This window comes from Pelophylax lessonae, assembly GCF_965119305.1.
Source record: "Pelophylax lessonae genome assembly, chromosome: 4".
Classification (NCBI taxonomy): domain Eukaryota; kingdom Metazoa; phylum Chordata; class Amphibia; order Anura; family Ranidae; genus Pelophylax; species Pelophylax lessonae.
This window is the reverse complement of record NC_138771.1, coordinates 478041429-478058952: the sequence shown is the minus strand read 5'-3', so window position 1 is coordinate 478058952 and position 17524 is coordinate 478041429. Positions and strand designations below refer to the sequence as shown.

Below are 17524 nucleotides of genomic sequence, written 5' to 3'. Positions count from 1 at the left end.
CCATATATGCTGAGCGCAAACGCTGTTTGTGTCAGAATATATAAAATCAATGCGTGGTAGCCGACAATTACCTGCAAGAGAAACAGGTCACAAAAGAATGAAAAAACAAACAAAGTACATTAAAAAAAAGTACATTAGGAAGAGTAGGACATATAAAATGACTGACACAACAAAAGTTTTTGGATTCTCATCATTAACCGCCCAAACAACCACCCACTGAATTTAATGATGGGTATACACGGCACTATCCACGTATACCAAAATAAGATTTTAACTGCAGTGCTGAAATCAGAAAATCACCACAGCTGCTATCAGCAAAGGTATCCATATATGCTGAGCGCAAACGCTGTTTGTGTCAGAATATATAAAATCAATGCGTGGTAGCCGACAATTACCTGCAAGAGAAACAGGTCACAAAAGAATGAAAAAACAAACAAAGGACATTGAAAAAGTATAGTAGGAAGGAGTAGAAGGACATATAAAATTACTGACACCACAACAGTTTTTGGATCCTTTTATTTTACTTTCTAACTGTTCCTTTATTTCTTGATTTGGGAGGGAGTGCGATCTTCTGCGATCTTCTCTTCCAGCTTGGGTCTCTCAAAATGTCGATGGACATCCAACATCCTTCGAGACCCTGTGTTTGTGTGCCCTACACTGTGTCGTGCTGTACCCTACACTAATACTCCACTAGTGTATGGTAGCGCTCAAAACATTCCCCGATGCAGAGACCAGGTTGGTCAGGACATTTGGGACAATAATAACGGGTGTCACGCCTAAATCCGCGCCTGCTACAGACACGACATCGTCTTTGGGGTCGTATTTGGGTAGGGGTACTCGGGAGGGCATAAGGAAAATGCCTCTCATGCAGCCGGCTCACTGCATCTGGAAGGGGAAGTTGGGCAGGCATGCCTCCTGGGTACAGGTAGGCAAGGATGACCGCTTCCTGGAATTCCCGGAAGGGTCCAGTTCGTCCTGACGCCCTGTATAGGACAAAGGCGTTCAGCATAGCCAATTGGAAAAGGTAAACAGACACTTTTTTGTACCAGCGTCTGGCTTTACGGGCAACTAAATACGGCGCCAAAAGCTGGTCGTTAAGGTCCACCCCTCCCATGTTAAGGTTATATTCGTGGACACAGAGGGGTTTCTCCATAACGCCAGTTGCCGTAGGGATTTGGACTGTCGTGTCTGCGTGAAGGGAGGACAGAACATAAAAATCCCGTGTATCCTTCCACTTCACCGCAAGCAATTTGTCCGTTTTCAAGCAGGCTCTCGCCCCCCGACTAAGACGGGAATTTACAAGCCGTTGGGGGAAGCCCCGGCGATTAGGTCGCACGGTGCCACATGTGCCAATTTGTAAATCAAGCAGGTGACTAAATAGTGGCACGCTTGTGTAAAAATTGTCCACGTACAAATGGTACCCCTTTCCGGATAAGGGTGACACCAAGTCCCAAACAATCTTACCGCTGCTCCCTATGTAGTCTGGGCAGTTGGGGGGCTCCACAGTGCTATCTTTTCCCTCATAGACACGGAAATTAAATGTATAGCCTGTGGCCCTGTCACAGAGCTTATACAACTTGACCCCGTATCTGGCACGCTTGCTGGGGAGGTACTGTTTGATAGCAAGACGGCCAGTAAATTTAATCAGGGACTCGTCAATGCAGACAACTTGTTCGGGGGTAAACAAGGCTGCAAACCGCTGATTGAAGTGGTCTATGAGGGGCCGAATTTTGTGGAGCCGATCGTATGCAGGGTCTCCCCGAGGACGACAGATTTCATTGTCGCTGAAATGCATAAATCGCAGAATTTGCTCGTATCTCCCCCTGGACATGGAGGCAGAGTACATGCGCATATGGTGAGCTGGGCTAGTGGACCAATATAGCCGCAATTCACTTTGTTTAGTTATGCCCATGTGGAGGGAAAGGCCCAGAAAGATCTTAAATTCGGAAACCGTTATAGGATTCCAGCCGAATCGTCTGGCAAGGTGCGAATTTGGGTTGGCGGCGATAAATTGTTGAGCATATAAATTTGATTGATCCACAATAGATCTGAAAAGATCTTCCGTGAAGAACAGCTCAAAAAAGTTCAGGGGCGTAAAACCAGCTGTCTCCACGTGGATTCCAGGTTGGGCGGTGAATGGGGGAAGTACTGGCGCTGTAGAATCAGTGGGTTGCCAATTGGGATATGCCAGCGCATCAGGGAGGGCACTATGGGCTCTACGGGCCTGTCTTCGAATACGCGGTGGCTGCGGGCCACTACTTGTGCTAGCCACCGCACCAGCTTCAACTGCACTTAGGGGACTCGCCACGTCACCAGGTCTTACTGCAGTGCTGGTTGTACTAGGTCCAGGTTGTACTAGGCCGCTGGCGCTTGCCAGGTCGCCAGAAAAATGAGCGGCACTAGTACCCACACTCTGCTCCATACGAGCACCCTGCGATTCCTGCATTTCAACAACACCAGAATGGGGTCGGGTACGCCTGGGTCTAACAGGGACCCATCTGTCGTCGGAGCTGTCTGTCAGGGAGCCGCTGCTGTCATCTGGTTCGTATACTGACCCTGATTCTGCCGGTGAGGCTTCCCCATCGCTCTCACCTGACATGGTCATTATACTGTAAATAGCTTCATCACTGTACGAACGTTTAGACATTTTGGTAACTAAATTTACCCGTACAGTGATGCGACTCACAGGTAATAAAAGCACCTGGTTGTCGAAGACTATTTCAAGCGCTACCAAAAAAACTGCTAATGCTAGCAGGGATCAGGCCTGACTCTGCTAACACAGCGGTTTTGTGTCTTGTGTTTTTTGTAAGTGACAGTAATCTATTGATTACTACACTTACCTGGGTGAAAGGGTTAAACGCAGGTGCTGGCCGGAATCAGTGCTGATCAGCAAACACCGCGTTTTGGGAACCCTAAACTATGGGGGCGCTAGTATAGCTCTGATCAGATCAGATATTGATCTGTTCAAACACTATACTAGAAATGGAAGTGTAGGTGCGTGCGTGCGTGTGTGGTAATCAAGGGGTTACTTCTAAACTATGCGCCGGGGATCTGGGGGGGGGGTGGCGGGGACCCTAAACCTCCTTTGGGAAAGAAACTAGCTAGCTAGAGCAACCTCAAGTCACAATGACACTAATACAAAATACAGTAAAAACAGTATATTATGTGTGTATTAGTGCTAATGTGACAGAGGGTGTAGGGGTTAACGGGATGTGATCAGGGGGGGATCAGGGGTTTAAATCTTTATTGGAAGGGACTGGCGGGTATCCTAAGGATAAAAGGAACGGTGGCAAGCGCTAAACCTGGTCACAAGTCACACTTATACGGGTATATAGAAAATGCTATATACTGTATACAGTGTGCGTTGTGGCAGGGGGTGTAGGGGTGATCAGGGGGGGATCAGGGGATTAAATCTTTATTGGGCGGGTGGCGGGGACCCTAAACCTCCTTGGGACACAAACTTAGTCGCCTGTGCTAATTCTGATCACAATCACACTAATACAAAAATACAAAAACACAGTATATTACGTTTGTATTAGTGCTGATGTGACAGAGGGTGTAGGGGTTAACTAGCGGTGATCAGGGGGGGGTCAGGGGAGATCAGGGGCTCAAATCTTTATTAGGGGGGGGTGGCGGGTAATTCAAGTGGAAAAAAGGGGGTCGCAAGCGCTAGACCTGACCACAAATCACACTTATACGGGTATATAGCAAAATGCTATATACTGTATACGGTGTGTGTTATGGCAGGGGGTGTAGGGGTGATCAGGGGGGGGGTCAGGGGCTTAAATCTTTATTGGGCGGGTGGCGGGGACCCTAAACCTTCTTGGGACAGAAACTTAGTCGCCTGCGCTAATTCTGATCACAATGACACTAATACAAAAATACAATAACACCGTATATTGCGTTTGTATTAGTGCTGATGTGACAGAGGGTGTAGGGGTTAACGGCGGTGATCAGGGGGGGGGGTCAGGGGAGATCAGTGGGTTAAATCTTTATTAGGGGGGGGTGGGGGGTAATTTGAGTGGAAAAGGGGGGGTCGCAAGGGCTACACCTGTTCACAAATCACACTTATACAGGTATATAGGTATATGCTATATGCTGTATATAGTGTGTGTTGTGTCAGGTGCTGTAGGGGTTAATTGGGGGGGCGATCGGGGGTGAAATGTGCCTATCTAAGTGTGTATGTACGTGCTTGGTGCTGTACTTACAATTAGATGTGCTCTCCTCTCACGCTGGATCCAAAAAGACCGTTGGGAGGGGAGGGCACATCTCCTCTAAGCCTGTGTTTACATTTCACAGGCTTAGAGGGAGATCTGATTGGGCAGGACCGATCAACAGGTCCAGACCAAAAATGATTGGCCTGGACCTGATGACTGATCGGTTCTGACCCCAATCGAGTCATCGGCGGGACCGCGGGTGCGCGCGCACCAGAGCGGCGAAGGCTAGTGACGTACCGCTACATCACTCTGCCTGGCCGGGGTTGACCGCCGCAGTATATAGTCGTGCGGCGGTCGGCAACCGGTTAAAGGATTTTTTTTGCTTCACTGTCAGCATCATTAAAATCCCTGCTCCTGTAAAAACAATTGTTTAAAAAAATTTTTTTTTGCATTGATACATGTCCCCCAGGGTAGTACCCAGGGTCCCTGTACACTTTTTATGGCAATAACTTGCATATAAGCCTTTAAAATGAGGACTTTTGATTTTTCATGTTCCTGCCCCATAGACGTTAATAGAGTTTGCATGTTCGCTAGAACTTTTTCCCTGTTTGAGATGTTTCTGGTGCGAACCGAACAGGGGGATGTTCGGCTCATCACTAGTGACAAAACCTCATTACATTTGGGAGACAGGGACGGCATGTTGCCACCCTAATCAGGAAATAACCGATCAAGGATTATTATGGCTAAATCCCCAGGTATTCGTTTTTAACCACTTGCATACCGCTGCAGGCAGATTTACTGCGGCAGGGCGGCTCACGTAGATCTACGTGAATATGTGCACGCGGTTTTGGCCTGCCGGAGCTGCATTCCCACTGTGATTAGACACAGTGGGAGGCAGACCACGGGAGAAGCGAGCTCGATCGCCGCCGGCCTACGGCGATCTTCGGCAATACTGACAGGAGAGCCGCCTGGTATGTAAACAATGCAAGACGGCTCTCCTGTCAGAGAGGCAGGGAAAGATTGCGTGATTCAGCTAAGCTGAATCACCAATCTCTCTCTGCCTCTGTTTAATCCTTCCCTCCCACAGTTAGTAAGCACAAATAGGGAACATATTTAACCCCTTGATCACCCCCAGTGTTAGCCCCTTCCCTACCAGTGTCATTTATACAGTAACAGTGCATATTATTTAGCACTGGTCACTGTATTAATGTCACTGGTCCCCAAAAAGTGTCACTTAGTGTCAGATTTGTCCGCCGCAATGTCACAGTCCTGATAAAAATCGCTGATAGCCGCCATTACTAATAAAAAAAATAAATAAATAAAAAGTCGAGAAATCTATCCCGTAGTTTGTAAACACTATAACCTTTGCGCAAACCAATTATTATACGCTTTTTGGGATTTTTTTTACCACAAATATGCAGCAGAATGCAAATTGGCCTAAACTGATAAAATAAATTAGATTTTTTAAGTTTTTTTTATTGGGAATGTTTTATAGTAGAAAGTAGAAAATATTGGTGTTTTTTTCAAAATTTACGCTCTTTTTTTGTTTATAGCACAAAAACGAAAAACCGCAGAGGTGATCAGATAATACCAAAATAAAGCTCTATTTGTGGATAAAAAAAGGACATCAATTGTATGGTGTCCCACAACCACGCATTTGGCAGTTAAAGCAACACAGTGCCCAATCGCAAAAAAATAGCCTGGTCATTAAGGGGGTAAAACCTTCCGGGGCTGAAGTGGTTATTTAAAGCTGCAGATTTTAAAATACTGAAATTTTATTTTGAAATTACATTAAAATATTAAAAAACTTTGATGAGATATTAGTGATTGGACTCACATCTACTTTAACTGGTCGTAAAAGCCTGTGTACATTATCCATTAAAGTGAACTGAAGGTCTGCTTGAGGTGAATTAGAGGGTCATATTATATGTCTAGGAGAAACACTTTCTGTAAAGTGTCATTTATTGTTGTGTTACTTCTGTATAGTTGGATAATATTGGTGATTCCATTTTAGAACCATTCGTGATTTGTGATTTTTCTGAAGAAATGATTCACTCCCATGAAGCATTTGACCATCATAACCCTAGAAGCATGCTTCCTTCACAGCCTGCGCCCCATTCCAGCGAAAATGGTAATTGGTGTATTGATTGTGTTGTTTGTGGGTAGGGGATATTTTCAAAGCATCCACTAGATGGCAGTGCATGATTAAAAGAACTTGTATAAGTACAGATACACGGATTCTGCATTTCACCTATAGAGAGAGAATGTTCATGTTTTTATTATTGTGTGTCCCCTCTGGGGAGATTCACCTCTCTATTTGTATTAGGCTGGTCATACATGGGTCGAATTTCTAAAGAATTTTCTTTCTCAAATCTTATCTAAGAATTTTCGTTTGAATTTTGCATCATTAGTGGGTCGCAGCAACAGCCGATTTTCGTGCAGTCATCGAATTTGAGTGATCGAGCATGTTGGAAATTTTTTGAAAAACAAACGATTTTCTAATCAATGATGGGAGAATCGTGCGAGAAATATAATTGAAAAAGAAATGCGCATGAGTGCAAGAAAAGAAAATTCCCGGAAAGAAAAGAAGATTCCCAGCCACAAAAATGCTTTTCTGTAGCAACATGAGTTGAAATTGAAGGCATGGTTGGTTGAATTTTGAAATCAATGGTGGCATCGAATCACAAAACGCACAAAATTTCTGATTTTCGAAAGAATATTCTTTCGAAATTCGACCCATGTATGGCCAGCCTTAGGGACACCTGTTCCAATGACAACTATCTATTGGAGAAATTACCCTCACTTTTTAGAGATTTCCCTTCACTTCCTGTTGCATCTCAGGATGACAGGAAGTAAAGAAAAATCTTCCTGTAAAAAAAGACTATACTGTCTACTGTTGTAGACTTTGTTCCAGTTTAATGCGCTTAATATGCAGTCAATTCTAATGTGTGTATATGTATGTATTTATTTATTTATATATATATATATATATATATATATATATATATATATATATATATATATATGTATATATATATATATATATATATATATATAATATTTATTTATTTATTTTTTTATTTTTTTTAGGTAACTCAGACCTCCTCTCAGGGAATATGACAACAGTGGTGAAAAAGGTAATCAATGAGTAGTTATTAAAGTGGACCAATCTTTTTTTCATCTTTATATTAAAGTAACTGGCATGAAAAAAAAATCCTCCTACAAAATTTGAACCTGTTTATCTGCAGCCATCTCTTCTCCAGATCTGTTCAAAGTACAGAATATACACAGCTTTTCTAAGCTTCCAGATGCAGGGGGTGGAGATCTGATGTCACACACTGCACAGCTGAGAGAGGAGAAATCTGTATAACTTCAGAGCTGAGTGCACTGAAGGGACACACCCTCTCCACACAGCATGCAGGGAAACATGCACAACCGAGGCTATCAATCACAGGCTGTGTACTGCAGGCCTCTCCCCATCCCCCCATATCTTGGAGCCAGAAAAAAACGTTTAGCAGTGATTCACGCATATAGCAAAGGAATTAGACAACAGAGAGAAATGACACTTAGTGCATTGGATTGAGGCAAGTACATGCTACAGAAGGATGTGTTTTGTTCATTTTTTATGTCAGGGATTTACAACCACTTTAAGTGTGACATGCTGAGTAATGTGTAAGTGTAACACTTACAGAAATTACGGTACTTCCCTAGGCAATGCCTTCATCTGTTTTTTCTCTCCAGAACAGTGACATAGGGGTTTATTTACTAAAGCTGGAGAGTGCACAATTAGTCACAATTCTGCAGAGAAACCAATCAGCTCCCAGGTTTTATTGCTAAAGCCTAATTGAACAAGTTGAGGTTGGAAGCTGATTGGCTTCTGTGCTGTATTGTGACTAATTTTGCCCCCTTTAGCTTTAGTAAATAAACCCCATTGTGAGATATCAAAAAGGTATTTATTAGGGCTGAAGTGATACAATACAGGTATGTATTACTCTTACTCGTGCAAATACTCCAGATACTTTTGTGGTGCGATTAGAGCCCATACAAAAGCAATAGGCTCAAATCATACTGCAAGGAATTGCATGCAGTTGGAACAGGAATGGGGAGCAATTCCTGTCCGAATCGCATGCGATCTCCTCCACTGCTGCTGTATGTGAGTATAGAAAGGAAAGCGCCATCTATTGCAGCAATGGGAAGTTTATTACAAATGTTATAATAACGCACATTAAAGTACATATCTCGTGAAATCCAAATCTGCATAGTGTCTCTGTCAGCGGCAGAACTACCAGGGTTGCAGCAGTCGCACTCGCAACTGGGCCCTGGAGTTCCACCACTGAAGGGGGGCCTGCCTGCCCCGTTCTCCCACCGTGAGGGGTCCACCCGCCCGTTCTGGCTTTTAGGGGCTCGCCTGTCCGTTCGATTCACTGTGCTGGGGGGGGGGGGGGCGGCCGCCGCTGAGGGGAGGCTGAGCTGAGCACCAAATCACTGGAGCCTGGACCGCCCTGCCTATCCTCCGAAAAGAGAGAGAAGCCAAACTATGCACGGAGACGGAGGTGGACACTGACACAGAGTCAGCTGACCAGCTGACACCAATAGAGTGAAAGGGGGAGGATCTCTCCCCTCTGCAAGGAGACCCCTTGAGGCACATGAACACTGAGTCGGAATCGCCTTGATGACCAAATAAGTGAAAACTTGCATTGCAACTGATCCAAACCTCCACCACCTCTGCATCTTACTGATCATACGCCCCCCCCCTCCCCCTCACCACCACAGATCTAATCCCCATTGCCCCTACAGCAGAGGTGATGGGGGATAGAGATGAGATCTGTGATGGTGGTGGTGGTGAGGGGGGGATGGAGCCACCACTGCCACTAATCCCAACCCCCTCACCACCACCACCGGTGCCACTAATCCCAACCCCCTCACCACCACCACCGGTGCCACTAATCGCCCCGCCCCCCCCCACCACCACCACTGCCACTAATCCCACCCCCTTCAACACCACCACCGCTGCCAATAATCGGCCCCCACCACCACCCCTGCTGCCACTAAACCCACCCCCTTCATCACCTCCACCGCTGCCACTAATCACCCCCCTCACCACCACCACTGCTGCCACAAATTCCACCACCACCACTGCTGCCACTAACCACCCCCTCACCACCACCGCTGACACTGATCCCACTCCCTTCACCACCACTGCTGCCACTGATCCCACCCCCCCTCACCACCACCACCGCTGCAACTAATCACCCCCCTCACCACCACCACCGCTCCTACTAATTACCCCCCTCAACACCACCACCGCTGCCACTAATCCCACCCCCTTCACCACCACCGCTGCCACTAATCACCCCCTCACCACCACCACTGCCATTGATCCCACCCCCTTACCACCGCTGCCAGTGATCCTCCTCCCTTCACCACCACCACTGCCAGTGATCCCACCTCCTTCACCACTGCCACTGATCCCACCCCCCTCACCACCACTGCCACTGATCCTACTCCCTTCACCACCACCACTGATCCCACTCCCTTCACCACCACCGCTGCCATTGATCCCACCCCCCTCACCACCACCACCGCTGCCAAGGATCACCCCCCTCACCACCACTGATCCCACCCTCTTCGCCACCAATATTGCCACTAATCCCACCTCTTTTCCCCACCACCACTGCCACTCATCCCACCCCCTTCACCACCACTGCTACTCATTCCATCCCACAGCTGCTGCCACCAATCCCATCCCACCACTGCCGGCAATCATCCCATCACTGCTGGCAGTCATCTCATCCCACCACCGTTGCCACTCATCTCATCCCATCCCACCACCACTGACACTCATCCCATCCCATCCCACCAACCCTGACACTCACTTGATCCCATCACTGCTGCCACACATCCTATCCCATCCCACCACCACTGACACTCATCCTATCCCATCCCATTCCACCACCGCTGCAACTAATTCCATCCCATCACTGCTGCCACTTATCCCATCCCACCACAGCTGCCACTGATCTCACCCCCCCCCACAACCACCACCGCTGCCACTGATCCCATTCCATCCCACATCACTACCACCACCGCTGCCACTCATTCCAACCCCATGCTCTAGGGGGCCAGTGGAAACATACCTCGGGCTTGCCATATGCAGGAGGAATTTTTTGTTTCAATATCATATTCATTCTAGGACAATTTAACAAAGACAGCACTTATCGTATTATTCATTAAAATTATTTATTTTTTTACATTTCCATGAAGTAACATGTAGGGAAATACACTTTCAACATCTGCTGAAATAATTGCCCAGAAGATTGATGAATTTCCCCTTAGCAGATGGCTTGAGAAAGATGCCATTGATGCCTTCAATCCAGTGATGAGGGGGTATACAAGAATAATTACAATAGAAATAATCAGTGTGTGTTCTTACAAATATGTTTTTAAGTGTTAAATAAAGCTTTATATATATATAGTTATATATATATACCTTCCAATGTTCCATGTTTTTTACCCGGAGGTTACCTTCATGTGGGGATAATGGGACCTTGAGCCATAATTAGACATTATGCCCTTCACAGGCCTAGGCTATGTGTTTTGCCCCATTGGTTCAGACGGGTGACAGCACCATAAGAGAAGGTTGTGTTACATTTTAGCAGGTTTGTTGCAAATGAGTTTCTAGTGTGCCTTAGTATGCCTTTGTATTCTTGTAGCAACTCAAAGTCGTTATGTTCCCAAAACCATTCTAATTTTGGCTGCACTATTCTGACATATCTTTATCTCACAGGAAAGTGGTTTGGCTGTCCATTTGATCATCACTGCAGTTTGTATATCAATAATCATACTAGTTGTGGTTTCCCTGCTCATTCTAAAGTTCAGAGGTAAGTGCTACCATAGCTCTTCAAGAGTACCAATACTTTATACATTGCAAAGGCCATCAGTTTTTGAGTGCTATAAACATATAGCTGTTTTTCTAATTCATTATTGAGTGAAGGCTTATTTAATGAGAACCTGTCTACTAGTAGGTGCACTTTCTGCCCCTACAGGTCAACTGTATTATGCCACCACCTCCTTTTCCCCAAAAATCTCAGTCAACTGGCGAATTTTAGTATCACATTTATAAAATCAGACCAGTGGTATACAAAGTCAACCTGTGGCCCCTGTGCAAGAAGAATTGTGAGTCCCTGACTGGCCAGCTACAAACTCCTATTCACTGTGCATAGAATAGGTAGATCCACAGGGTAAAGCCCCTGAATTGAGTGAAAAAAAGCAGTTAAGCAATGGCAAACAAGGCTTATTCAGATAGGTAGCATGGTAAGACCAAGGACTATTTCATGGCTCTAGTAGGCAGATGGTTTACTGCCAGTGAATATTCCTGTCACTTCCAATCCAAATAGCATCAAGAAGAAATGGTTGAAGTAGTCTGAATGTATCAGGTCTGGTTAGGCCCAACACAACTTCAATTTTAATAACCAGAAGGACAGTTAGAACAATGAAAAATGCACCCCAATTTCCTGCCCTAGGAATGTGCAGTGACTAGGTCCACATAAAGGTCTCAAAATCACATCTAGTATAACAGGGCCTTTAACCTCCCTGGCAGTCTTATTATGTCAGAATTTTTGTGCTAAAAGCGGTACATTGTTTTGCATGGAAATCTGTTGTTTTAAATATTAGGCCTGTAATTCTTAGAAATAACTCACTTAAATCTGTCCAAACAAGAGTCTAGTAGACATCCCGGGTATGATAAAGTTTGAAACATGAAACATAAATTATAATATAATATTAATAAATGGCATCAAATTCTTCATTTTTCAGTTTTTGAAGTAGAGATATTTCATTATCAGGGAGAATCTGTACTCTGACATGACCAAGCCAAAGAATGGAGTGGCAAGTAATGTATTGGTTGTCCAATACCACTTCTGCAGGGGTTTCCCCACCACTCCCTGAAGAATTATTAGGCCCAGAAATTTCCAAATGTCATCTTTGGTCACTGGTTCCCACTTTCTGCATCTTGCAAACTTCCGATGTGTAGCGCATTGTTGCTCTTTGTACAAGTTTGTCTCCGTAACTATTTTTTAAATAACCTCATCGGTCAGAAATAATTGTAGGTATGCCAAGGGGTTGTCATGGTCAACGTCAACTTTCATATCAGGTGCTCCAGTAAATGGGAATCTTGGGGGCACTGCCTAATCCGTACCGCAGTCAATAGAGCACAAGTTTGCACATCACTGAGCTCATTCACAGAATTGTCGCTGTCGTCACTTTTAGTACCTGATGACGAATTTTCCAATGAATCACTATCGCTCAGTTCTTCAAATAATTCTGATTTACCATAGCTGTTTTCCAGTTTGTCCAAAAGCGATTTTGAGCTAAAAGAATGCTTTTTGGACGCCATGGACATTCTCAATTTTCCAGGCACAAAGAACCGCAAAAAGTACAGACAGGGCACTGGAAAAGCCTATAGGTGAAAACCTGTGGTGAAGAGATTACACTGTATCATGTCATTGGTTTTATTTATTTTTTAATCTCCCACCGGTTCCACCCCCTGCATTGCGTAGCTCACAGGGAAGGGAACCGGAAGACAGGTGACGGCATCGGCCGAGCACACAGCGGGAGGATGACTGGAGGGCGACGGGGGAGGATGGTGGGGGATCGCAGTGGAAGGTAAGTTTGATTGTGGGGTAATCCCGAGTGTGGCTCTGGGTTACCACTTTTGGCACTGTATATTAACCCCGAGCCAAACTCTGGAATACCGCCAGGGAGGTTAAACTCCAGAGGGCCCTTGTGCAGCCGCACAGTCTGTACAAATAGGTTGTCTACCCCTGGATCAGATGTCCTAACTAGGGATGAGCTGAATGTACTGTACCTGAGTTCAGTTTGTGGTGGGTTCAGTGAACATTTTTAACTTTGTGCATTGCATCCAAAGCCAATGGCACCCGAATGTTAAAAAAACGTAGTGCCCATTTTTTAGGCTAATAGGCAGGGGAGGACTGGGCCAGGGGGCAGGGGGGCAATTGCCCCCTGGGCTGCTCTGATACCCCATAAAAAGGCTGCACCACTTCTACCACAGACATGTCTAAAGGATTCCTGGTGAAGAGAAGTAAAAAAAGTCCCTGCTGCTGACCTACTAAGTGCAGGTTGAAGACAAGGACAAAGCGCAGTCCTCAACCACCCCAGCATGGATGGTGTAAACTGCGTCTGAGCAGAGGCTGGTTCCATGCCCCACTGTGGACTCTTCCTGCCTGGCCAGCTCCAACTGAGCTGTCCCAGCTCCCCCCAACCTCCCCCTGCTGGCCAGGTCAGGAACCCGGATTCAACCAGTAAGTAGAGAGTACCTGGAGTAGGACTTCAGTTTGGAATGGGAGTCAGGAGGAGGATTGGAAGAGTGGGAGGGGAGCCGAGTAGCTGCACCATGGGCCTCTGGCTTGTACTTGTCCCCTGGGCTGAAAGTTGCCAGTCTGCCCCTGCTAAAAGGCAATAGATTGTCAAACAAATGAGATGGGGGCAGGGCACTGCCATGAGAAACATGTACCAAAGCAAAAATACAAATGTCATTGAGTTTGGCAGGGAACATCATTTTTATTTAATGGTCAACATTAAATTGCACAATTTTGTAAATAACAATCCCAAGGATGCTCTTAACTGGCCTGCAAATTGGCACATCTGTATGCCTGTACAATCTGTACATTGTATACATCCTACTATAGAAAATCTGACATTTACAAGAAGGAAAGTAAGAAAGCCATTTAAATTACTGGTAAATGACAGTTTCAAGCCTCTTACTTTGGTTTGTAAACAAAGGGGTTTTCCATCATCTTTATAAGACCCTTAGCCTAGATCAAGCTCTAATATACAGTAGATTGCTATAGGGGACCTCACACAAAAAAATAAATAAAACAGCATGGGGCTCCCCCTAAAAATACATACTAGACCCTAGACCCTTATACCTGATGAGGGTCTGAACTGGATGGCAGGGCGGACCTCATTTAAAATGATAAAAAAAAAAAAATTATGGCTTGGAGCACCCAAATTCCACAGGAGCTAAACGTCATAAATAGTAGGTTTTTTCTATCATTTCATTATATGCGTTCGGCTGGTACTGAAAAAGCTCAAAGTCTGGTATATTGGAAACGTTTTACTGACAGTTATTAATATAATGTGTAGTTAGAAGTGGTGATCGACCGATATCGGTTTTTCGTTGCCGATACCGATACTGTTATTTTGGCCATTGCCTATCGGTATCGGCCGATATTGGCCAATGTTTTTATACATTTAAACATTTTTTTTTTTTAATTGACAGGTACTCTTGTGGAGGGATCTGGGGGTCTAAAAGACCTCAAACCCCTCCTCTGCATTTAAAAGCATTCAAAACGCCAAGTTTGGCTGTTTTGAATGCTTTCATTTTTTTTAACCACCTCAATACTGGGCACTTAAACCCCCTTCCTTCCCAGACCAATTTTCAGCTTTCGGTGCTCTCGCACTTTGAATCACAATTACTCAGTCATGCTACATTGTACCCAAATGAATTTTTTATCATTTTGTTCCCACAAATAGAGCTTTCTTTTGGTGGTATTTATTCACCGCTGGATTTTTTATTTTTTGTGATATAAGCGAAAAAATAGCGAAAAAAAAAAATATATATATTTTCTATTGTCTGTTTTAAAAGAAATCCAATAAAATCAAATTTTGTCATAAATTTAGGCCAAAATGTATTCTGCTACATGTCTTTGGTAAAAAAAATCCTGATAAGTGTATGAAAATAGGTTTTTGTGAAAGTTAGAGCGCCCTCAAGCTAGGCTACGTATCATTGAAAATTTAACAGTCCTGATGTACTGACTACCTATCTCATTTCTTCAGGCCCTAAAATGTCAGGAGAGTACAAATACCCCCCAAATTACCACTTTTTGTAAAGAGGACAGTCCAAGGTATTTAGTAAGAGGCATAGTGAGTTTTTTGAAGTTGCAATTTTTTGGCCACAATAGTTTTGGTAATGAAGATTTTTTTTTTTTTCCCACAAAATTGTTAAATTAACAAGGTATTTCTCACACATGACATACATAAACTTGCAAATACACCCCAAAATATATTCTGCTACTCGTTCTGAGTATGGCGATACCACATGTGTGAGACTTTTCCACAGCCTGGCCACATACAGAAGCCCAACATTCAAGTAGCACGGTCAGGCGTTCGAAAGCCATAAATTACACATTTCATTTCCTAACAACCTATCACATTTTTGAAGGCCCTGGAGCACCAGAACAATGGAATTACCCACAAAATGACCCCATTTTGGAAAGAAAACACCCCAATGTATATTCTATGAGGCATAATAAGTCTTTTGAAGATGTAATTTTTTTCCACAAGTTTTTGGAAAATGTGGGAAAAAATAAAAACGTATTTTGTTTTACACAAAGTTGTCAATTTATAAGATATTTCTAATACATAGCATGTACATAGCAAAAATTACACCCCAAAATGCATTCTGCTACTCGTCCTGAGTATGGCGATACCACATGTGTGAGACTTTTCCACAGCCTGGCCACATACAGAAGCCCGACATTCAAGTAGCACGGTCAGGCGTTCGAAAGCCATAAATTACACATTTCATTTCCTAACAACCTATCACATTTTTGAAGGCCCTGGAGCACCAGAACAATGGAATTACCCACAAAATGACCCCATTTTGGAAATAAAACACCCCAATGTATATTCTATGAGGCATAATAAGTCTTTTGAAGATGTAATTTTTTTCCACAAGTTTTTGGAAAATGTGGGAAAAATAAAAACGTATTTTTTTTTTTACACAAAGTTGTCCATTTCTAAGATATTTCTAATACAAAGCATGTACATAGCAAAAATTACACCCCAAAATGCATTCTGCTACTCGTCCTGAGTATGGCGATACCACATGTGTGACACTTTTCCACAGCCTGGCCACATACAGAGGCCCAACATCCAAGTAGCACAGTCAGGCTTCTAACACATAGCATGTACAGATCAAGAATTACAACCCAAAATACATTCTGCTGAGCAAAGGGTAAAAAATAATGATTACCTGTGGTTTTAGCAGGCACGAATACGGTCCCAGCACAGGAAAAGCATTGGTCCAGGCAGCCAATGGAGATGTTCAGGAATTTTCCAGGCAGCAGGCAGGGATATTCCAAAGTATTGGTCCTGGCAGTAGTTCAGTTAGCAGGCATAGTCATGGCCAGTTCAGGTGGCAGGCATAGGCATGGCCAGTTCAGGTGGCAGCAGGCAGCACTATAAGGCTTGGGGGCCTTGGTCAGGTAAGACCTGAGGACAGGGGTAGAGGCTTCTCCCACCCAAATCTCTTTGAAGCCTCCGAGATCCAGACCCTAATCCGAGAAAACAAAAACCTGGAGAAAAAAAAGTTTTCTCCACTCGGAATTTCTATTCTGGATCCCCTCACCTGTGTGAGACCCCTGTGTTGAATAGTACAGTGGCAGAGCAAATAATCAGTTCCAGGAGGCAGGCAAAAAGAATGGTCATTCAACAGTCCGGGTCATACACAAAAACAGCAGAAACTGGAAAAATATCTTCATATCATAGTCGATAAACAGTCCGGGTCATACACAGAAATAGCAGATAGTGGAAACTGGGAAAATGTCTTTACTAATAGTGTACTGAAGTGTGATAAACACGATAGCACCCTACAATACAGAGGCCTGGCTGGGAGGGACATTGGGGACAGTAGTATCTGGTGTCGCGGCGAATTCCTCTACTTGAACATACACAACATTTTTTTTGGTGTCTGCGGCCTGTGCGGGTAGGAGGGAGGATATCCGGGAAGTGCCTTTCATGAAGTCTGGCTAATGCATCAGAGCGAATTTGTTCGGGGGGGTGGCCATGGGGATAGAGAAGGGCCATGATAACGTCCTCTTGATATTTTAAATAGGTTAGGGATCCTTGGGTACACTTGGAAAAAATGACATAGGAATTGAACAGGGCTAGCTGAATGATATAAATGGCTACTTTTTTATACCAGAACAGTGATCTCCTGGTGGCCAAGTAGGGCTGCATCAGCTGGTCGCTCATATCCACCCCCCCCATGAATAGGTTATAGTCATGGATGCATTTTGGCTTCTGGATGGGACCTCGTCTTGTCTGAAGTTCCACCAGGGTGTCCTCATGTATTGTGGAAAGGATGTAGACGTCCCTTTTATCTTTCCACTTCAGAGCTAGTACCTCTTCATTGCGCATACTGGCTTTTTCCCCCCGATTTAATCTTTGGCTGATCAATCTCTGTGGGAAGCCCTTGCGGTTGGACCGTGCTGTCCCACAGGCCACAGTGTTTTTTAGGTATAGATGGCGGAAAAGTGGGAGACTTGTATAAAAATTGTCAACAT

The 17524-nt window shown here is 44.5% G+C and overlaps 1 protein-coding gene across 1 annotated transcript in view; it reads left to right on the top strand.

The window, feature by feature from the left end:
* LOC309553263 (uncharacterized protein) overlaps nucleotides 1–17524 on the top strand; it is a 93164-nt gene that overhangs the window by 64243 nt on the left and 11397 nt on the right. The window contains exons 4-6 of the mRNA XM_082254262.1: nucleotides 6172–6288; nucleotides 7248–7294; nucleotides 10945–11038. Of these exons, the coding sequence (XP_082110388.1) occupies nucleotides 6172–6288; nucleotides 7248–7294; nucleotides 10945–11038 (258 nt within the window). The remainder of the gene's footprint in view (nucleotides 1–6171; nucleotides 6289–7247; nucleotides 7295–10944; nucleotides 11039–17524) is intronic.